This window comes from Nesoenas mayeri (genome assembly GCF_963082525.1).
Source record: "Nesoenas mayeri genome assembly, chromosome: 20".
In the NCBI taxonomy this organism is placed as follows: domain Eukaryota; kingdom Metazoa; phylum Chordata; class Aves; order Columbiformes; family Columbidae; genus Nesoenas; species Nesoenas mayeri.
Window position 1 is genome coordinate 3,656,065 of NC_137569.1, and position 17,061 is coordinate 3,673,125.

Here is a 17,061-nt window from a genome sequence, read left to right on the forward strand (position 1 = left end):
GTAAATATGTTTGTATTGGGTTGGTTTTAGTTTTAAAAATATTTGATGCATAAAAAAGATAAGATTTGACACTGGCTAGAGAGAAGTGATAGCACTTCTCACTGAAGCTTGTATAACTATCTGAAACTTTCATTTGATAGCACCCATACTGATTCTTGAATCTGCTTTTTCCCTCCCTCACCCTCAGCTGCTGCTGCTTACCTGTTCCAAAGGCAGCTCTCACCCACCCCAGGCTACCCCAGTCAGTATCAGCTTTACGCAATGGAGAACACACGGCAGACAATCCTAAATGACTACATTACCTCACAGCAGATGCAAGTCAATTTACGTCCTGATGTAACGAGAGGATTATCTCCTAGAGAGCAAACATTAGCTCTCCCGTATGCAGGAGCAAGAGGTACGCCTGTCTCTTTCTGATGTTCTTGAAGGTGTGTTTTGGATGTGCGGTGTGGCTTGGTTGATTTGTTTGTTTTGTTGCTGCTTGTGTACATGTGCTTGTTGTACATGTGCTTGTGCTTGTTGCTGCACATGTGTACGTACAGATGGATGCATCCATACATGTGGTCCATCGGTCTGTCCTTGAATGGCCATTCTTACATGTGTCATCTCCTGACAGGAATTATTGACCTGAACAACATGGCTCCCACTATCTTAGTGCCTCATCCTGGAGGTACAAGCACACCACCCATGGAGAGAATCACCTATATTCCTGGTACCCAGCTGACGTTCCCTCCCAGGCCTTATAATCCTGCTTCTCTGTCACCAGGTACGAGCTCTTAGGATTTGGTGATGTCTCTAATCCTCTGACATGCTGAGATAATTGGCCATCTTTATTTAGCTTTCATTAATGTTTTGATGTTTTCTCAGGTGATGCTTTTTGCATGCACTTCTCACTTGGATAGCAAATGTTTTCTTAATGATATCCTTTAGAGTTACATTAACAGCTGAAAGAGCGCTGACAAATTCAGAATTCACCTCATTTGGTCAGGTCTTTATAGTCCCTTGATTATGAGTTCACTAACCTCATATTACATGTGTTGAAGGGTGGAGTTTGGGTCTATAAGCTGTCTAGTTTCTAAGTGTATAGAAACCACTTTAGTAAAAAGCCAATGAGCCTTCCACTGTCACTGAATGTTAAGTTTTTGTGTTCCTGGGTAAGTGGGTAGTCTTGAATGGAATGAAAATGTATTTGGGAAATTTTGCTGTAAGTGGATGGCACAATATACTGGCAAGTGTATGTAACAAATTGTGCTTGACTGTCTCTTTTTTCTGCTCCATTTTATCTTGTGGACCTTCCAGGACACCCTACACACCTGGCAGCTTCTGCAGCTGCAAATGCTGAAAGGGAACGGGAAAGGGAGAGGGAGAAAGAACGGGAAAGGGAGCGGGAACGTGAGCGAGAGCGGGAAAGAGAACGGGAACGAGAGAGGGAGAGAATAGCTTCAGTCCCTGCTGAACTTTATCTTCGACCAGGTGAGTGCACATTGCTACATTTGGATCAGTTGTCCCATAGACTGTAACTGCTCATTTTCTATAGCCGCTGTTAGCAACACATCACACAGTTTGGCTTTAGTCTGCACTTACAGCAGGTTCCTGTTACCTAGCAGTTGTGGTCATAATTGCAACTTCTGCAAGTACCAGACTTCTTAATCTTTCTCTCATAGCTGTGACGTACCCAGGGAATGGTGTGACCTCAGTTATCACAAGCACAACTTTCCTGTCGTTTAGAGCATTGTAAACAGAATGCCACTATATAAACCTGTAATACATACGGTCACATCTAGAGCGGTGGAGACAGCATGGATACATAGTTCTGCATTGTTGTGAGAGTGATCTATATATATTTTTGGTTTTTTCCCCTCTGCTCTGTGTTCTGCAGGTACGGAGCAGCCCGGCAGGCCTGGCAGTCACGGATATGTTCGGTCCCCGTCCCCTTCAGTTAGAAACCAGGAAAACATACTGCAGCAAAGGCCTAGTATTTTTCAAGGAACCAATGGAACAAGTGTAATCACACCTTTGGATCCTGCTGCTCAGCTACGTATCATGTATGTTTTACAAATTATTGTTGCAGAGATACCTGTTCTAATATTTGAGCTTATTAAAAGGAGTATTTAGCCTGAGGAAAATACTACAAGATGAGAATATACCACTAGGTGGTTGTTCTTGGATTTATCAGAAATGATCCAACGCATTTTCAGCAGTCCAGTTTGGATAGAAATTACTGTCACAAAAGCTTTGTTTTGTTGTACGCGTGATGTGGGTCTAGTTCATTTTTTCATGTGATATAATTCAGAATATTCCCTGTTTGCCAACAGGCAGCTCACCCCTGGAGCTCCCTCTATTACTCAAGGGTTGCCAGCTTCCCGTTACAATACTGCTGCTGATGCCCTTGCAGCACTCGTCGATGCTGCAGCCTCCGCTCCTCAGATGGAAGTTGCCAAAGCAAAAGAGAGCAAGCATGAAGGAACCAGGATAGAAGAGAATATGGGACGCCGGTCAGCTGTGGTTACTGAACAGCAGCAGATTGAACAGAAGACACTGGAGGTAGAAAAGAGGCCTGTGCAGTGCCCCTATACATCTGCAAATTTTTCTGGTGGCAAGTCCCAGGGACAGTCTTCATCGGTAGTCTATTCAGAGGCTGGTAAAGAGAAAGGACCTCCTCCTAAATCCAGGTACGAGGAAGAGCTGAGAACTCGAGGAAAGACCACAATTACTGCTGCTAACTTCATAGATGTGATCATCACTCGACAGATTGCTTCAGACAAGGATGCACGAGATAGGGGCTCTCAAAGTTCAGATTCTTCCAGTAGTTGTACGTATCTTAGTAACTATCTACTTCTTTGCTGTCTGTTGTAGCCTTTTAGGGAAATAACATGCAAAATGATTCTAGTGTTTAATGATAAAATATTCAGCTCAGCAGAGTAGAAACACTTCACAGACAAATACAGTTTTTGCATATAGTGACTCAAGATTCTTGCAAAATCAGTGTTATTTTGCTTTGTTTAGATTCCATACTACAACATGAAATGCGGGATAAGACAACTAACCTTGTCAGAAGTCAGGAAACCTAAAGTTAATTGGTTTATGTTAGAACACTGTTTTGTGGAAGTATTTGGTTATCATTAGAAAAAGACAGTGTTTTGGCTTTCATTTCACCACTGTGATTTTAATGGAAGCACTAGTGTTGCTATGTATGGGCAACAAAAATTTTCTGGTTTATTTACACCTTATTCCACAACTTTTGCTTGACGTTCAGTATCCTCCCACCGATATGAAGCTCCTGGAGATGCCATTGAGGTGATTAGCCCTGCAAATTCACCTGTACCTGCTCAAGAAAAGCTACAGGCCTATCAACAAGAGACACCTAAACCAAGCCAGGCAGAGAGTAAGTTTATCTGCAGATGCAAGTATTCTCACAGTTATCTTGCTTATATTTACCAGCTCCTTGAACTCAAAATATCTTGGGAGTCCCTAAGTGACACATTCTTAACTTTTCACAAACTTTTGTTGGAAGTATGTTGTTACAGTGATCTATGGAAAAACTAGAGCAAGTGTATTGGAACTGACACTTGGCATTAAACAGAGCTCCTCTACGCTACAGCGCAGCTGATTGAATAATAGATTTATTTTCTATATATTCTTTAAAATTAATGCATATTGATGTCGTTGCCCATGATTTCTTTTTACCTATTAGTAAAACTGAAACTATTACACAGAACAACTGAAATTCATCTGCATTGTGGAATGAAGCTTTATATATCTATTCTAAATAGTAGGGCCTATGTATGAAGGGGGAAAAGGTGCTTATCACACAGGATACCTGAAATCTAATGCAGAAACATGTCATCTTTTAAATTTGTAAGCACAGAACTTTGAAACCTTGAAGCCTCAGTAACACCATCTTAACAGACTGACCTTTTCTTCTTCAACTAGATGACCCAAACAGGCAATACGAGGGGCCGATTCACCGCTACAGGACACAACAGGAACCCCCTTCACCCCAGCAACCTCCACCTCCCTCTTCCCAAGCAGAAGGGATGGCACACGTGCCCAGGACCCACCGGCTCATCACCCTTGCTGATCACATCTGTGTAGGTTTATTTGCATGCTTTCTTTCAGATGTGAAATGGTATATTTTGATGAGGAAAATACTTATTTTGTAATTATTAGTGTTACTTGAGTATTATACAATATATACGATAACGTGCCTGAACTTATCTCATTTGTTGCAATCGATCTCATATTCATCTAGTTCATGAATATGTACACTCTGGCCAGTGTCTGACCAAGATCTCTTTTCTATTTTTTTGGCCACAATCAGCAAATTATTACACAAGACTTTGCTAGAAACCAAGCAGTTTCTCAGCCCTCTTTGCAGCCTCCCACCACTACATTCCAGAATTCCACCCCTGCTCCAGCGCCTGTTTCTACCCGAGCAAAGACATCGAGTCGCTACAGCCCTGAGTCACAGTCGCAGTCTGTCCACCACCAGCGGCCAGGTGCTAGAGTGTCACCTGAAAATCTGTCTGACAAGTCCAGGGGAAGGTAATCCACGTATCAGTTTAACTGCAAATTTAATGCCCAAATATGATATTTATTTTAAAATAGCACAGTAATCTTGATGTAGAGAAGCAGCAGAGGTATCTTTTGGTCTTTTTTTGCACTGTTTTTGACAATTGCTTGGCTCCATAACACAGCTTGCAACTGTTTTCCCTTCACTTCTTATGCTTAATTTCCAGTCCTTAGAGGGATTAAGATGTTTAATTACTTAGAACTTATCAGAGTCATTATGGACAATTCAAAGTCATCTTTTTGAGATCCCCAAGCGCACTAAAGCGTGTCACACATAACTAGACATAAGTAGTTATGCAATAACAGGAATGCAATTACATGTGTTAACTACTACTGCTTTACATGCATTAAGAGTACTTATCTGTCTCTGAATTATGGATGTAGACCTGGAAAATCTCCAGAGAGGAGTCACATCTCTTCAGAGCCCTATGAGCCAATCTCGCCACCTCAGGTCCCAGTTGTACATGAGAAACAGGAAAATGTTCTTTTGCTTTCCCAAAGAACTGAGCCTACTGAACAGAGGTACGTGTAAAACTGAATTTAAAAACTGTCAATCTGATTTTTTGTGTTGCAAACGGTGTGTTTATTAAAGAGCAGTTTAATTGATCTCCCTCTGGTGCCACAGGCAAGTTGTTAATCACTGTTTTGCACTAGCATTCAAACTTTGATACTTGAGATGTGCTGGGGACAAGAGTGAGAAGATAGTAAAGAGGAGCAGCTAGGATGAGTATTTGGGCTTCCAGCTTAAACACTTGCAGTGCAAATGCAGGTCGTAAGGCAGAAGTAGGCAGCCCTGAGATCATTTGTAGGAGCAGCATCTCTGTGTCACGCTCCAGCACAATGACACAGTCACCTTTTCTGCGAGCTGTAGAATCTTATACCTGAATAAAGTGGTTGTTCTTGGAGAGTCATTAGAGTTGTCTAATCCCCAGCAAACAGGCTGAGGAAAGGGTCTTAAAGCATGTGAATGTTGGTGGTTTCTGCCTGACTGCTTTTGGAAAGATGTAAATGTACATTTTGGAAGAATGTTCTCTGACACATGTTGGTCTTGGCAGGACTGACTCCCGCTCTCCGGGCAGTATAAGCTACCTGCCTTCATTCTTCACCAAACTTGAGAACACTTCACCCATGGTAAAATCCAAGAAACAGGAGATATTTCGAAAGCTGAACTCATCTGGTGGAAGTGACTCTGACATGGGTATGGAGGACTTGCCTTTTCACTGAATTTTTCCAGCTTCAGCTTTACATCACTGCTATCCACAGATGTCCTAACCTAAATATGTTACAAATAACATATGAATTAATGTAAATCTATGAATATAAAACACACATATAATGATTTATGACCAAAGAACTGAAAAATTGTTGGCTTTTTTCCCTTTTTTTTTTAATACCAGTGTATGTAGAACTGTCACATTTAAGCTTTTTAACCTTTAATTTTAGATGGAAATCGTTTCTGAAAACTAGAGAAAAGAGCATAATTAATGAGTTGCTAAAAGCTGTCTTGAAAACTGAGTGTTTTGTGTTTTCTTGGCCCTTATTATTATGGCTGTTAAAAAGACATTTTAATACAGTTTCAGTAATGGACAGTGACATAGCGGAATATGATACTTGAAGTATATTCTTTATTTTTCTCTTAGAAACCTTAATGGAACTTTGTATCAAACTTATCAGTAGTAAAAGTTGAGCTGTTTGTGACCTCAGTACCTAATAGGAAGTGTTGATTTGAAAGTGGATGCTCTTGCCTCGAGCAATAAATTAATCTCTAGGAAACAGGGCTGTGTCAGTAAGGGCTGCAATATTCTCTTATTGGTTTCCCATTGTGCACACGATAGATTTTGCTCGTTTGAAAATTTCACATGCATGCTTGGCATACCAACACACTTTCCATTACTGCCCATAATCTTTTCCTGTATACAGTGTATACATAATCTATACATTTATACATCTATACATTTATTCAGTCCTCTGGTTAAAAATCTTTGTTCTCAAATTGGACATAAGTAATGTTGGCGAGGGGGTGTTCAGCCATTCAAGGTTGTTGTCTTTCATTTTTTTAATACGTACAAATACTCAGCCTGTAAGGTTCATGTTGAAATATGTATTTAGCAAATCAAATGCAGCTTTGCATTTGAAAGTACATAGACTGTGAAACTTCAAAAAGTCAGTCTGCTTCCTGAAGTAATGTCTTGAAAAGAAGGCCAGACACCACCACATAAGATACTTTTACCCTGGTATAGATCATTTGCCTGAGAAGACATAGACACACGTTCATCTTAGAAGACTGAGAATGAAAGAACAGAATATTGACAATAGTTCAAAGTAATTATACCTTGCACATTAGGACTAGTAGCGATCACTTGTAGTGATCATCGATGCTGGAAAATGGAATGAAATGTTGTGCTTTAATTGCAGCAACTGCTCAGCCAGGGACTGAAATATTCAATTTGCCAGCAGTCACTACCTCAGGTAAGATTTTCAGTAGAAGAAACAACATATATTTCAAAAAAAATAAACTAATGTAATATCTTCCATTTATTATATGCTTTGAGGAGTCCAGTAAACAAGGAAGATAATGAAAATGTTAAAAATGTGTTTCTTGTGAAGCAAAAATGACCAAAGGAAAAGCAAAATGACCAAAGGAAGTTTCAGAAAATATTTTAAATGGGAACATAGGCAAGAACATTTTGTTTCTGTGTGCTCTGCAAATCCTACACAGATGTAGAAGTCATGAAACTGGTTAGCATCTCGCTTAATATAAATTTAAATACCGCGTAGTTAAACAAAACTGGAGCTTAGTTCATCAAATGTAGCTTACTTTATAAACTGGTGTGTTTAAAATAGTGATAGGGGTTTTTTTCTATGATAAAGAATAGCCCCCCGGCTTTCTGAGACAGGGAAATTAAACGTAAGCCACAATTTAACTGTGTTTAAGAAGCGACTGAGACAGAGAATTGAACTGAAATGTGAGAGATAAGAACTGCCAAATCTGAATCTTGAGTTACACCATGATTGACCTGACACAATTTGGCCAGTCACTGTCCCTTCTGGAACAGTGCTGCTGTCTTCTAAATGGAGAAAGTCCCGATCTCCGTTAATTTAGATGAAAGAGAAGCTTTTGCAATGAATATTTGCCAGGTATCACATTTGGCAAGACAAATGAGTATGGATCATTAATGAGGGAAGGATTCTTCTGGTCTCTTACAACTGAATAATAACTGCAGATTTTACTTAATAGGCTATCACAATCAGCATGCTCAGCTTCCTTTGCTATTTTAAAACAACCACCAAAAAGAAAGCAGAATTTCCCCTCTTGCGATCAGTGTGGCGTAGCGGCGCTCCTGGCATAGCTCTGCAGTGTTTGCATGTCTAACTCCAGTCGTTGTGAGCTGCTTTGGAGCATGTAGCTTTGCGTTTTGAAAGATCTCATCTCTCTTTTTGTTTTTCTTTTTTTCCCACCTTTCTGCCTCTCTAAAAATCTTTTCCCATATCCCTTTGTAATTTCTCTGAGATGTTTTTTGCCTCCCCTTCCACCTTTCCCTGTATGTTTTCTTTTATCTCCCAGGTGCAGTCAGTTCTAGGGGTCCTTCCTTTGCAGATCCTGCCAGCAATCTGGGTCTGGAAGACATTATTAGGAAAGCATTGATGGGAAACTTTGATGACAAGAGTGAGGAACATGGAGTTGTGATGCCACAAGCCATCGCAGTCGCACCTGGCAGTTCCAGTGCCGCAGTATCAGCGAGCAGTGAGACGCGTAGGGAAGAGGCTAATCCATCACCAAATTCAGGTGAGGTATTGCAGCTGCTAAATATAAATTAAGGGTTTGGATACATTTGGTGTCACTGAGAATCACTGTCTTTCCTCTGGAAGTCATAGAGATGATGTTTCCATTCCTTCCTGTGGTCCTGGCTTCCAAAATGGTGCTGGTGACTTCAGGAGCATTAGCCAATATTTCTCAGAGAATGACAACACCGGTGAAAGGGGAAGAGATAACGGGGTGTATGAGACACCTGGAGCTTCTCAGTGGTGTGATGACAATGCGTGTGTAGTACACCACCTGTAAAATACACATGACAGTGGGAACTGGCTTGAACTGATAACATCTCCCCTCCTGAACATGGAAGCACAACTCCATTGTGAAAGAATAGGGATTTCCTAGCAATAGGGTGTTAGAAGACCAGTCTAAATGGCCACTGATTGTCGTAACTCAGCGTGCCATAAGGCACCAGTGTGAAACTTCTGTTTGCTGTTACGTGATAATTTAGAGAAACAGAGAGAAGCTAAAATGCAGTGTAACGTTTTTCTAAAATTCTGTCCCTTCTCTTTCCAGGAGGGGGAGTGAGCAAGCAGAAGCTCATCGGCAAGTCAAACAGTAGGAAGTCGAAGTCTCCGATTCCTGGACAGGGATATTTGGGAACCGAAAGACCTTCGTCTGTCTCATCCGTGCATTCAGAAGGGGACTACCACAGACAGACTCCGGTGTGGGCCTGGGAAGACCGGCCCTCATCGACAGGTGAGAAATGTGTTTCTTTCAAACTTAATGAATCAGATGTGATATTTTTTGAAAGGTCAGATGTAGACATATTGTATCGCTGCTATATTGGTCAAAAGATCAAAGCACCTATAGGTCTAGGTTACAGTATATGAGGATTTTCTGAAACAGATTTTCTGCTGGTTGTCACAACCAAAACCAGACTGTCTTTCAGATACAGGTTTCTTAGACCAGCTCCTGTTTTTGACTTGGAGAAACTCTCTTTGATTCAGGTTCAACCCAGTTTCCCTACAACCCGCTGACCATGAGGATGCTGAGCAGTACGCCGCCAACATCCATTGCGTGCGCCCCACCGTCCATGAGCCAAGCAACCACTCACCAACAGAACAGGATCTGGGAGCGAGAGCCCGCACCACTGCTTTCAGCACAATACGAGACTCTGTCTGACAGTGACGACTGAACTATGCAGAATTATTTTTTTTTTTTTTAATTTGCGGGTCAAAAAATAAAAAATCTATTTTTGACTTGTGCCCATAGAGACTTTCCAAGAGAGCAAGGGCCACACAGTGAAGAATTGGAGGAGAGTCCGTTAAATGCCTTCTGCACAGGCCGTGTGTTGGAGGATCGTGATCAAGAAGGTTGACTTACTAAAGATAAATATGTAAAGAGTTTTTAAAAATGTGGACTATTCCTGTTCTACATCTATTTGTAAAGAAAACCATAATGTCTTTAAATCATTCTTCTGTAAATAGAGAGTACTTTTTGCAGTGTTTTTTCCCTTGCTATAGTATCTGGTGTACTTATGTTCAAATCATTGCCTAAACTTTGGGGGTCATTTTGTAACTTTTTTTAAGCATTTTCTCCAGCGTAGAGTACTCTTCATAACCCTAGCCTCCCGGCCTAGCCTAACAGAACCCTAGCATCCTTGCCCATTTAATGCCCTGCCACTTCTTGCAGGCATTGTGCTTTTATATATACATTTTTCCCCCTAGACACACTTTCTCAGTGGTGGTCAAGCTCTTGTGAAAATGTTGATTTTTAAAACTGACCCCTTAATGAATTCTGTACATTAACATAGTCCGGTTCGCTGGAATAAGATGATATATTTCTTTGAATTTTAAATTCTGCCACATTGTAAATTTTTGGTGCAGTTGGTTTTATTTAGCAACACTGCAGAAATATTCTTGCATGGGTATGTTATGGTTCATTTTTAAAAGGATAAAAAAAAGAACAGCTTCTGGAGGCATACCTCACTGTTGTGCACACTGGGAATTTTAATTGTGCCCCAAAAGCCTATCTTAGTGTTTTCTGTTTCTGCATTGTATGCAGTCAAAACAGGCTACTAAATTTTACTGTCATATTTAACCACAGCAAATGGCTTATCTGAACAGAGGCTCTGGGTGGGTTGATAAATCCTTGAAGAAGAAAAAACCTCGACATCCCAAGTTTAAATAAAACAAAATGCTTTTATAGAATAATTGAGCAACACACGAGTCAACTACTTGGCTTCTGTTACAACCAGTTTGCAATAGGTACTGTGATTTTATTACCTTCCTCCAGTCTGATTTTAAAATCTTGATGTAATAATTATTTTAAAGTCTGCGTCCCCATCCCGATCCCTAGCCCTCTAAGCAAGCTTTTGGTGGAAGTCCTTACAAATGCTTGGCTTGACTCCTACAGTGTGCAATACTTGTTAGGGTGATTTTGATTTTTATTTTTAAATTGTATATGGTACTAGGAAAGTCTCCTTAATCATTCATCTATCAATGCCTGCTATGATATGCCTGTAGCTCGCATATACATACATCTGGTTAGTTATATCGCAGGGTGTCCTGACATCCATCTTCAAGAGCATCTTATTTTTTGCTGCACTGACCTCAGGAAGTGAATTTAAATCTTCCGGGGTAGAAGGACTGATTTACAGATAGCACTGAGCGGGGGGACGTAGTCTGTCAGATTCCAAACTGCTTTTGCATCTCATTGATGAACAGAGTTGTTTTCCAGTCAAAATATTAATTGAACACTGTATTTGCAGTACATTGTACGGAAGGTATCATGGAGCTGTGTAACCTTAAGCTGTGTAAGCGCTACATCTTATAGAGGCACTGTAATGCCCCAGTTACAGACAGAAGTACAGAACCATTTATCGATAGCAAATTTACTTTGAGTACATTAGAGAAGCCTTTTTGCCCCAAGTGGGGGAAAGAAAATCCAAAGGAACTCATGTGGAAACTTGACACTGCATTGCAAATACAGAATTATTTTGCTACTCTTTTTAAACAATGCATCAGAATAGATGGGTTGGCAGTCTTAAATCTCCTTGCAGTCTTTCTCTAAGAAAGATTTTTCTCACCCTCCTGTCCTTTACCCTTCTGGCCTGAAGTAATGAATTTTTCATCCTCTCCATAGACTTGTGCTCTTAACTTTTTTTGTTCCCACAGCAACATATACTGGAAAACAAGTTGATCTGCCCTTTCTGTACATTTAAATTTGGAGTGGAGAGTTAAGTTTCATTCTAAAACTCACTTGTTCTCTTTCTTAGTGTAACAAACACAGCGTGCAAGAGGCATGTAGAGACAAACGTCTTTGCTAACTGTGCCATCGGTAGAGCATGTTCCTTGCAAAGCTTCATGTGGGTGCTGCTGCAGCAGCAATAGCCAAAGTAGGGTAGTCACCTGCTCCTCAGATACAGCTTGAGTGCCATTTGCACATAAAATGTTGCTGCTTTTTTGTTTGTTATCAGTTCTAACTTCTCCAGTGTAAAAAAAATCCTCTCCAGAGCCTAAGTTAGGGTTTACCACAATTCCAGTCATCTTCAAGTATGGAATTACATCTGCCCTGTTTCAAACAGGAAGGTGTTTGTAAATCATGTTTACAAAGTGTAGTTTACTACAAATTTTTAACTGATTTCTGATCAGCGCTTTCACAATGCTTTCATCTTTGATATGTTTCGTGGTTCTGATATGAGATCATTTAAGACTTGAAAATCCCATGCATCATCAAACTCAGCTTTTTTTTTTTCCACACAATGTCTTCAGTAGACAGTGACTTCTGGATTCAGACCAATCAATAAAGGGGATCAGTTCTCCATTTGCTTTTCCTGTGTCTCCCTCTTGTTTTGCAGCATCAAACTATGTTCACCAGAACAGGCAAAACACTTCCCTGAGGGGGTGCTGCAGGGTTCCCAGTTAACACTTCAAAACCAGAAACCAGCAATTTAGAGATCAGCTTTAATGTGTTAGAGCATTTCTGTTAGTACAAGCGTGCCTGTAACAGCCATGTTTTTACTTCCTAGCTTTCTGAGAAAGCAGCTGTATATGTGACAGAATTTTCCCAGCTTCAATGAACATCTACTCTAGGAAACCTGCGTGCCTCCTCTTAACAAAAAGTTAAGCAGAGCTGAAGCCACTAACGCTGTTGTAAGTAAACTAATAGTGATGCAATTAACATTAAGGATTATGCCAAATAGCTGAAGTTCTTATGAATGAGAGGTTAAAACAATGCTTTGTTAGTAACAGAACTACAAATTTAATATGGATTTGATAACTTCTGGTTTAATCCTCCATCTTTAACATAAGGCTTCCCTGTGGGGCAGAACTGCCAGATTCTGTGGTAGAAGCAGGCTGTTTGCACTAAATTCACGTGAAGGCATGTGATGGTTTGTACGTAACCATCTTCTCCAACAGAAAGCCTGAGCATTGTAGCACTGACCTCCAAGAAAAGGACAACAGCTCTGGCACTTGGTGGGCCGTGGACTGGGGTAAGGAGGCCGAGTGTAACAGTCTCACACCTCCTCTGAGAGGGCATGTTCTGTTTTTGGATGCTAAATGCTCTGGCAAAACACTCTTGATCTTCAAGCAACCTGTTTGAAAAAGACATGGAGCTGCAGCTCTGTCACAGTATGTATGTAGCCTGGGAAATGTTCTGTTGAAGTGAATTCGGTTGAACCAGAGCACTGACAAAAGTACACCCTGTTGTGCCAGCCAGTGTGTAACAAGTGAGACAATTCCTGCCCATTCTCTTTTTCAAGACTTAGCTTTACTATAGCCATCTTGGAATATTTCTGTGACTACTACTTCAAGTATTAACACCAGGCTAGAGCTGCACTTTGCTGGCAGTTGAGACAAAGTTAAATCACTAGCACAGTAGGTCATTCTAACCATAAACTACACCACAAATTTACAGTTAAGATTTCACAAACTTTATTTTGGGCTAAGTTGTTGGGCAATAGCAGCCCCCTTGCTAAGCAGTCCTTAAACTCCTCATTGTTCTGCTGGACAACTGCACCCACCTGGCTGCTTGTACTTGACTCGCTGCTGTCAGCCACCTCAAGGCTGGACTCTGTAGCCAAACTTATTTGGAGCCCTTTCTCCTCTTGGCCAGCTCTGCTAGTTCTTCCTGGATATGCTGGACAGAAGCAACATCTCCCTTCTGTTGTGCCTGCTTGAGAGCTTCTTTGTACACTTGCTTTGCTTGCAGAAAGTCTTCTGTAGCAAGAGGAAAAAGTAGTATCACTGCCCACAAGCAGAGAGCTACTTGGAACATTCAAGAAGCAGGGAGCTTCAGAAAACATCCAGCATAAGGTGCCAACTAAAGGAGCTAGACAGCAGCAATAATTACAGGACAAGGTGCTGCCTCAGCATTAAGAAATCATTGAAATAAGTCTCAAGCATGTCTTCTGTCCTCTTGCAACCAGTTACTATACAAGGGAAACTAGATTCGCTGGTGACCTTTTGAGTCAGATGCAGCAGTGCTGCATTTGTCTTGGACAGGACCCTTCAGCAGCTGAATTCAACTTGAACACAACACAGGTTGCCTACACCAAGTCAGCAGACCTACTGCATGAACTACAAATAGTAACATAAAAATAACGCTATAGTTCAGTCCTACATTATGGGTACAAGAACAATGATGTAGGCCAGACATTTATTTACTTACCTTTGTGCATCAGAATTGCTGCCAGGTTATTGAGCACCATGTGCTCCTCGGGGTGTTCAGTTTCCTTGGCCAGCTCAGCTGCCCTCTTTACATAGGAGTAAGCCTCATCGTAGTGTCCCTGAGCATCCAGCACAGTTGCTAAATCATTCATCAGGACCACAGTCTGCACCAGGACAGAAAAGGAAGCCTCAGAGCAAGACTTTTGTGGAAGGCTGGGGCAGCAGGAGCACCACATTCATCCCCCTGTCACACTAGCAAAAGTAGCATTTCCTAGAGAATCTTTCAGTAATAAAGTGTCTTATATTTATATATCAGTATGTTGCATGCTTGTTCTTCCTGGCAGGAAAACAGAACCTGATTTAGTGCTGTGTATTTTTGATGGTTTTGATGTCAGCAAAGCTGCTTTAAAGGCTGCCTCATTCCCTAGGATTGTACATGTCACCTGTGGATGAGTCTCTCCCTGAACATCATTTGAGATCTGCAGAGCCTTCTCATACATTTGCTGGGCTGCTGGGAGCTGTTTAATGTTTAGGAGATAGCGAGCGTAGGAGTCTAGGCTCATCCCAAGCAAGAGACGGGTGTTGGCCTTTTCTTCAGCTGCAAATAGAGAGGAGTGGAAGTGATCCCTTCTGCAAGATGAAGCATGAGTCTCCATCCTGTGTGAGAAACTCATGCAGTGTGAAGAAAACGAATTGACATAAAGATGGTGCTTAGGCAGTATGGAAAGCAACATCAAGGACAGGGAAATGAGGAAAATATAATAAGAGAAGCCTTTGGCAGACAAGGCAGTCCCACCTGGTAGGACATCCTCAGGCAAGTCCTTTTGCTTGGCAATCTTCTCCTCTAAAGTCAGGATGCAGAACTGGTAGCCAGCCACAGCTAATTCGTGCCTGCAAAGTGCAACAACTGAGCAAAGCAAAGCTCTTTCCATCCATCACCTTCAATCCCTTGACTTTTCCCCTTCACCAGACCCTTCTTGCCCTCAGTGCTCTCTTCTTGATCATGACCTGGACCCTCCTCTTGACCCATGGGCAAAGGGATCCAAGAGGTGGAGAGGGCCCCTCCTCTCCCCCAAACAAGACCAGCCAAGACAACCCATACAGATGCTTCACTGAAACACAAAGTTGCAAGTTACCAGCCACCAAGTGCTTCAAAAGCTTTGTCTGTTGTGAGAGGTGGATTTAAGACTAAAGAGCTCTGTCCTCTATGGCTCCTTCTGCCCTAAGCTGGACAAGTCTATCAGCAGTCACTGTGCTACGTGACAGCGGGCAAATATCATGCCTGTGGGAACTTTATGTTGATGGTATCTTGTCATATCAAAGCTTCCTCCGGCACTTGAAAGAGCCTCTGCTTGGCCACCACCACCACACTGAGATGAAAGCAAAAGATGCCTTTAACAGGGAACTCACTGTTTCTGAGAAGCATAGATACTGGCCAGCTTGAGGGACATCTCAAGGATTGCATTGTCATCCTGCCAGGAGGACACACAATGCAACTGTTATTCTTCTTGCATCTCCCCAGTAGAAACATTACTTTGCCAGAGAACACTTTCAGACCCTAAAAATGCCCATCCTGTTGTCTCCAGAGCTGCCATCCCCTTAAAGGAATTTTGTGAGAAGCTGGCAAGCTCAGAGCTGGTATTGCCAGCTTCCAGCAGGAGGTATTACAGCACAAGAAACAGACCAAAGAACTGTTAATGCTTCTCCCTGAAAGGCTTTATCAGAACATACCTCCTTTGTGTCCCCTGCAAGCAAATAGCTCATACTTGCTTTGTAGAGCTTTTCTGCCTGAAATGAGAATTTTGAAGACAACACTGAGGAAAAATGGAAGTTAGAAGAAAATAATCTGTACCCCATGTGGATGCAGGTTACTGGGAGAAACCTGCCTCACAATTTGTGACATTTACATTGTATGTCAAGACCAGTTAGAAGTGAAAGAGTAACCAGAGCCCAACAGCACTGCCAACTAGAAGAGTCCCTTCAGTTTCTGCTGCGGGACTGCTCCGCCAGCTGTGAGTTTGCCACATCTGTGTGGATTCAGGGCTTCCCTGGACTCCCCTTGGGACAGTCACTTAAGTGCTTGACTGTGGCATCTAAAAGTAAGAAGAAATTCTTCCCTTTCACACCATTTTGGAGCTCAAACTGTGAAAGCATCTTAGCACCCCATGATCATGGCACTGTGGTCCCGAAGCAGATTTCTGCTTTATGCTGGGACATCTCTTGCCTTGCAACCCTCAGCGTGTCACAGCACGCTGCACCTTCAAGAACTTGTCAGCATCTCCACATTCAAAGGGAAAAAAACCAAACCAAACCAAACCAGAGTTACTCACGTTGTCCAGCTGTCCCTGCATGAAGGCCACGTTTGCCATCTGGAAGAGACAGACAGTGCCGAAGCTCCACACAACCGCTTCTCCCTTTCCCTGCAGCCCCAGCCGGCGCGGGGCTCGCTCACCATGCTGTAGGTGTACACGATGGCGTCCCTGTTGTCCGCCTGGTGCGACAGCCGCAGGGCTTGGTGCAGGATCCGATCGGCCTCTCCCAGCTCCCCCTTCATGACGCTGAGCTGCAGAGAGCAGGAAACGCCGAGGGGCCGGTCAGGGACCCCCAGGAACCGGGCACCCCCCGGGGCCAGGCGTGACGGGCTCCCCCCGCACCGAGGTTCCACCGCCCTGCAGCCTGACCTTGGCTTTCTTCAGCAGGAGGATGATGGCGTCCTCGTCGTCCTCCTCGGCGTTCCTGGGGAAGAGCGAGAGGGCTGCGGGGCGAGGGTGACCCCGCACCGCCCTGCCCCGCACCGCCCCCGCCGCCCGCCTCACCTCCCAGGAAGCCCAGGGCACCCCCGGCCGGCCGGGCCCAGCGCCGCCGCGCGAACCCCGTCCTGCCGCCGCCATCCTCCTCCCCGCGGGCCCCGCCGCGCCGGGCGGTGCGGAGCGGCCGGAGCCCCGCAGGGCAGCGCCGGGCGGCCAAGCGGCACAGCAGCCTCGGTAACCCCGCCGCCAGCATCCCCCCGCGGGCCCTTTAAGAGCTCGCCCTCGCCACGTGATGCGTGATTGCGTCACC

The 17,061-nt window shown here is 43.0% G+C and overlaps 2 protein-coding genes across 21 annotated transcripts in view; one reads left to right on the forward strand and one right to left on the reverse strand.

Moving 5' to 3' along the window:
* NCOR1 (nuclear receptor corepressor 1) overlaps window positions 1–12,221 on the forward strand; it is a 57,134-nt gene extending 44,913 nt beyond the window's left edge. For 7 of the 13 annotated variants that reach the window (XM_080356894.1, XM_080356887.1, XM_080356895.1 and 4 more), the window contains 14 exons: window positions 188–397; window positions 617–766; window positions 1,300–1,473; window positions 1,880–2,045; window positions 2,316–2,812; window positions 3,257–3,385; window positions 3,934–4,091; window positions 4,322–4,545; window positions 4,957–5,094; window positions 5,628–5,770; window positions 6,988–7,041; window positions 8,138–8,359; window positions 8,903–9,085; window positions 9,337–12,221. In XM_080356894.1, the coding sequence (XP_080213020.1) occupies window positions 188–397; window positions 617–766; window positions 1,300–1,473; window positions 1,880–2,045; window positions 2,316–2,812; window positions 3,257–3,385; window positions 3,934–4,091; window positions 4,322–4,545; window positions 4,957–5,094; window positions 5,628–5,770; window positions 6,988–7,041; window positions 8,138–8,359; window positions 8,903–9,085; window positions 9,337–9,524 (2,636 nt within the window). In that variant the 3' untranslated portion in view covers window positions 9,525–12,221. Of the gene's footprint in view, window positions 1–187; window positions 398–616; window positions 767–1,299; window positions 1,474–1,879; window positions 2,046–2,315; window positions 2,817–3,256; window positions 3,386–3,933; window positions 4,092–4,321; window positions 4,546–4,956; window positions 5,095–5,627; window positions 5,771–6,987; window positions 7,042–8,137; window positions 8,399–8,902; window positions 9,086–9,336 lie in introns of those variants that run through there. The other 6 variants (XM_080356896.1, XM_080356898.1, XM_080356888.1 and 3 more) reach the window with 6 other exon arrangements.
* On the reverse strand, window positions 7,215–17,029 carry TTC19 (tetratricopeptide repeat domain 19). Of its 8 annotated transcripts, XR_013923078.1 has the most exons (13): window positions 16,818–17,029; window positions 16,683–16,756; window positions 16,454–16,564; window positions 16,332–16,370; window positions 15,733–15,789; window positions 15,412–15,473; window positions 14,798–14,892; window positions 14,445–14,599; window positions 14,003–14,165; window positions 13,356–13,551; window positions 12,776–12,926; window positions 8,285–8,629; window positions 7,215–8,190 (listed from the first exon to the last, which is right to left on the reverse strand). XR_013923078.1 is itself a non-coding variant. In XM_080356900.1 (10 exons), the coding sequence occupies exons 1-10, from the start codon at window positions 17,002–17,004 to the stop codon at window positions 13,418–13,420; spliced, it is 1,074 nt and encodes a 357-aa protein (XP_080213026.1). In that variant the 5' UTR covers window positions 17,005–17,026; the 3' UTR covers window positions 13,054–13,417. The 8 variants fall into 8 exon arrangements, 6 of the variants coding, with proteins under 6 accessions (XP_080213027.1, XP_080213028.1, XP_080213026.1 ...); XR_013923077.1 differs by lacking the exon at window positions 12,776–12,926; XM_080356900.1 differs by lacking the exons at window positions 7,215–8,190; window positions 8,285–8,629; window positions 12,776–12,926 and having other exon boundaries at window positions 13,054–13,548; window positions 16,818–17,026.
* Between the last annotated feature and the right edge of the window lie 32 nt (window positions 17,030–17,061).

Excerpts from the sequence above, each read along its gene's own strand:
- TTC19 (XM_080356899.1), bottom strand. The coding sequence starts at position 17,004 with ATGCTGGCGGCGGGGTTACCGAGGCTGCTGTGCCGCTTGGCCGCCCGG. Across the intron at positions 16,565-16,682 it reads TCCTGCTGAAGAAAGCCAAG|CTCAGCGTCATGAAGGGGGA; the intron begins GTCAGGCTGCAG and ends TGCTCTCTGCAG. Across the intron at positions 13,552-14,002 it reads AGCAATTCTGATGCACAAAG|AAGACTTTCTGCAAGCAAAG; the intron begins GTAAGTAAATAA and ends CTCTTGCTACAG.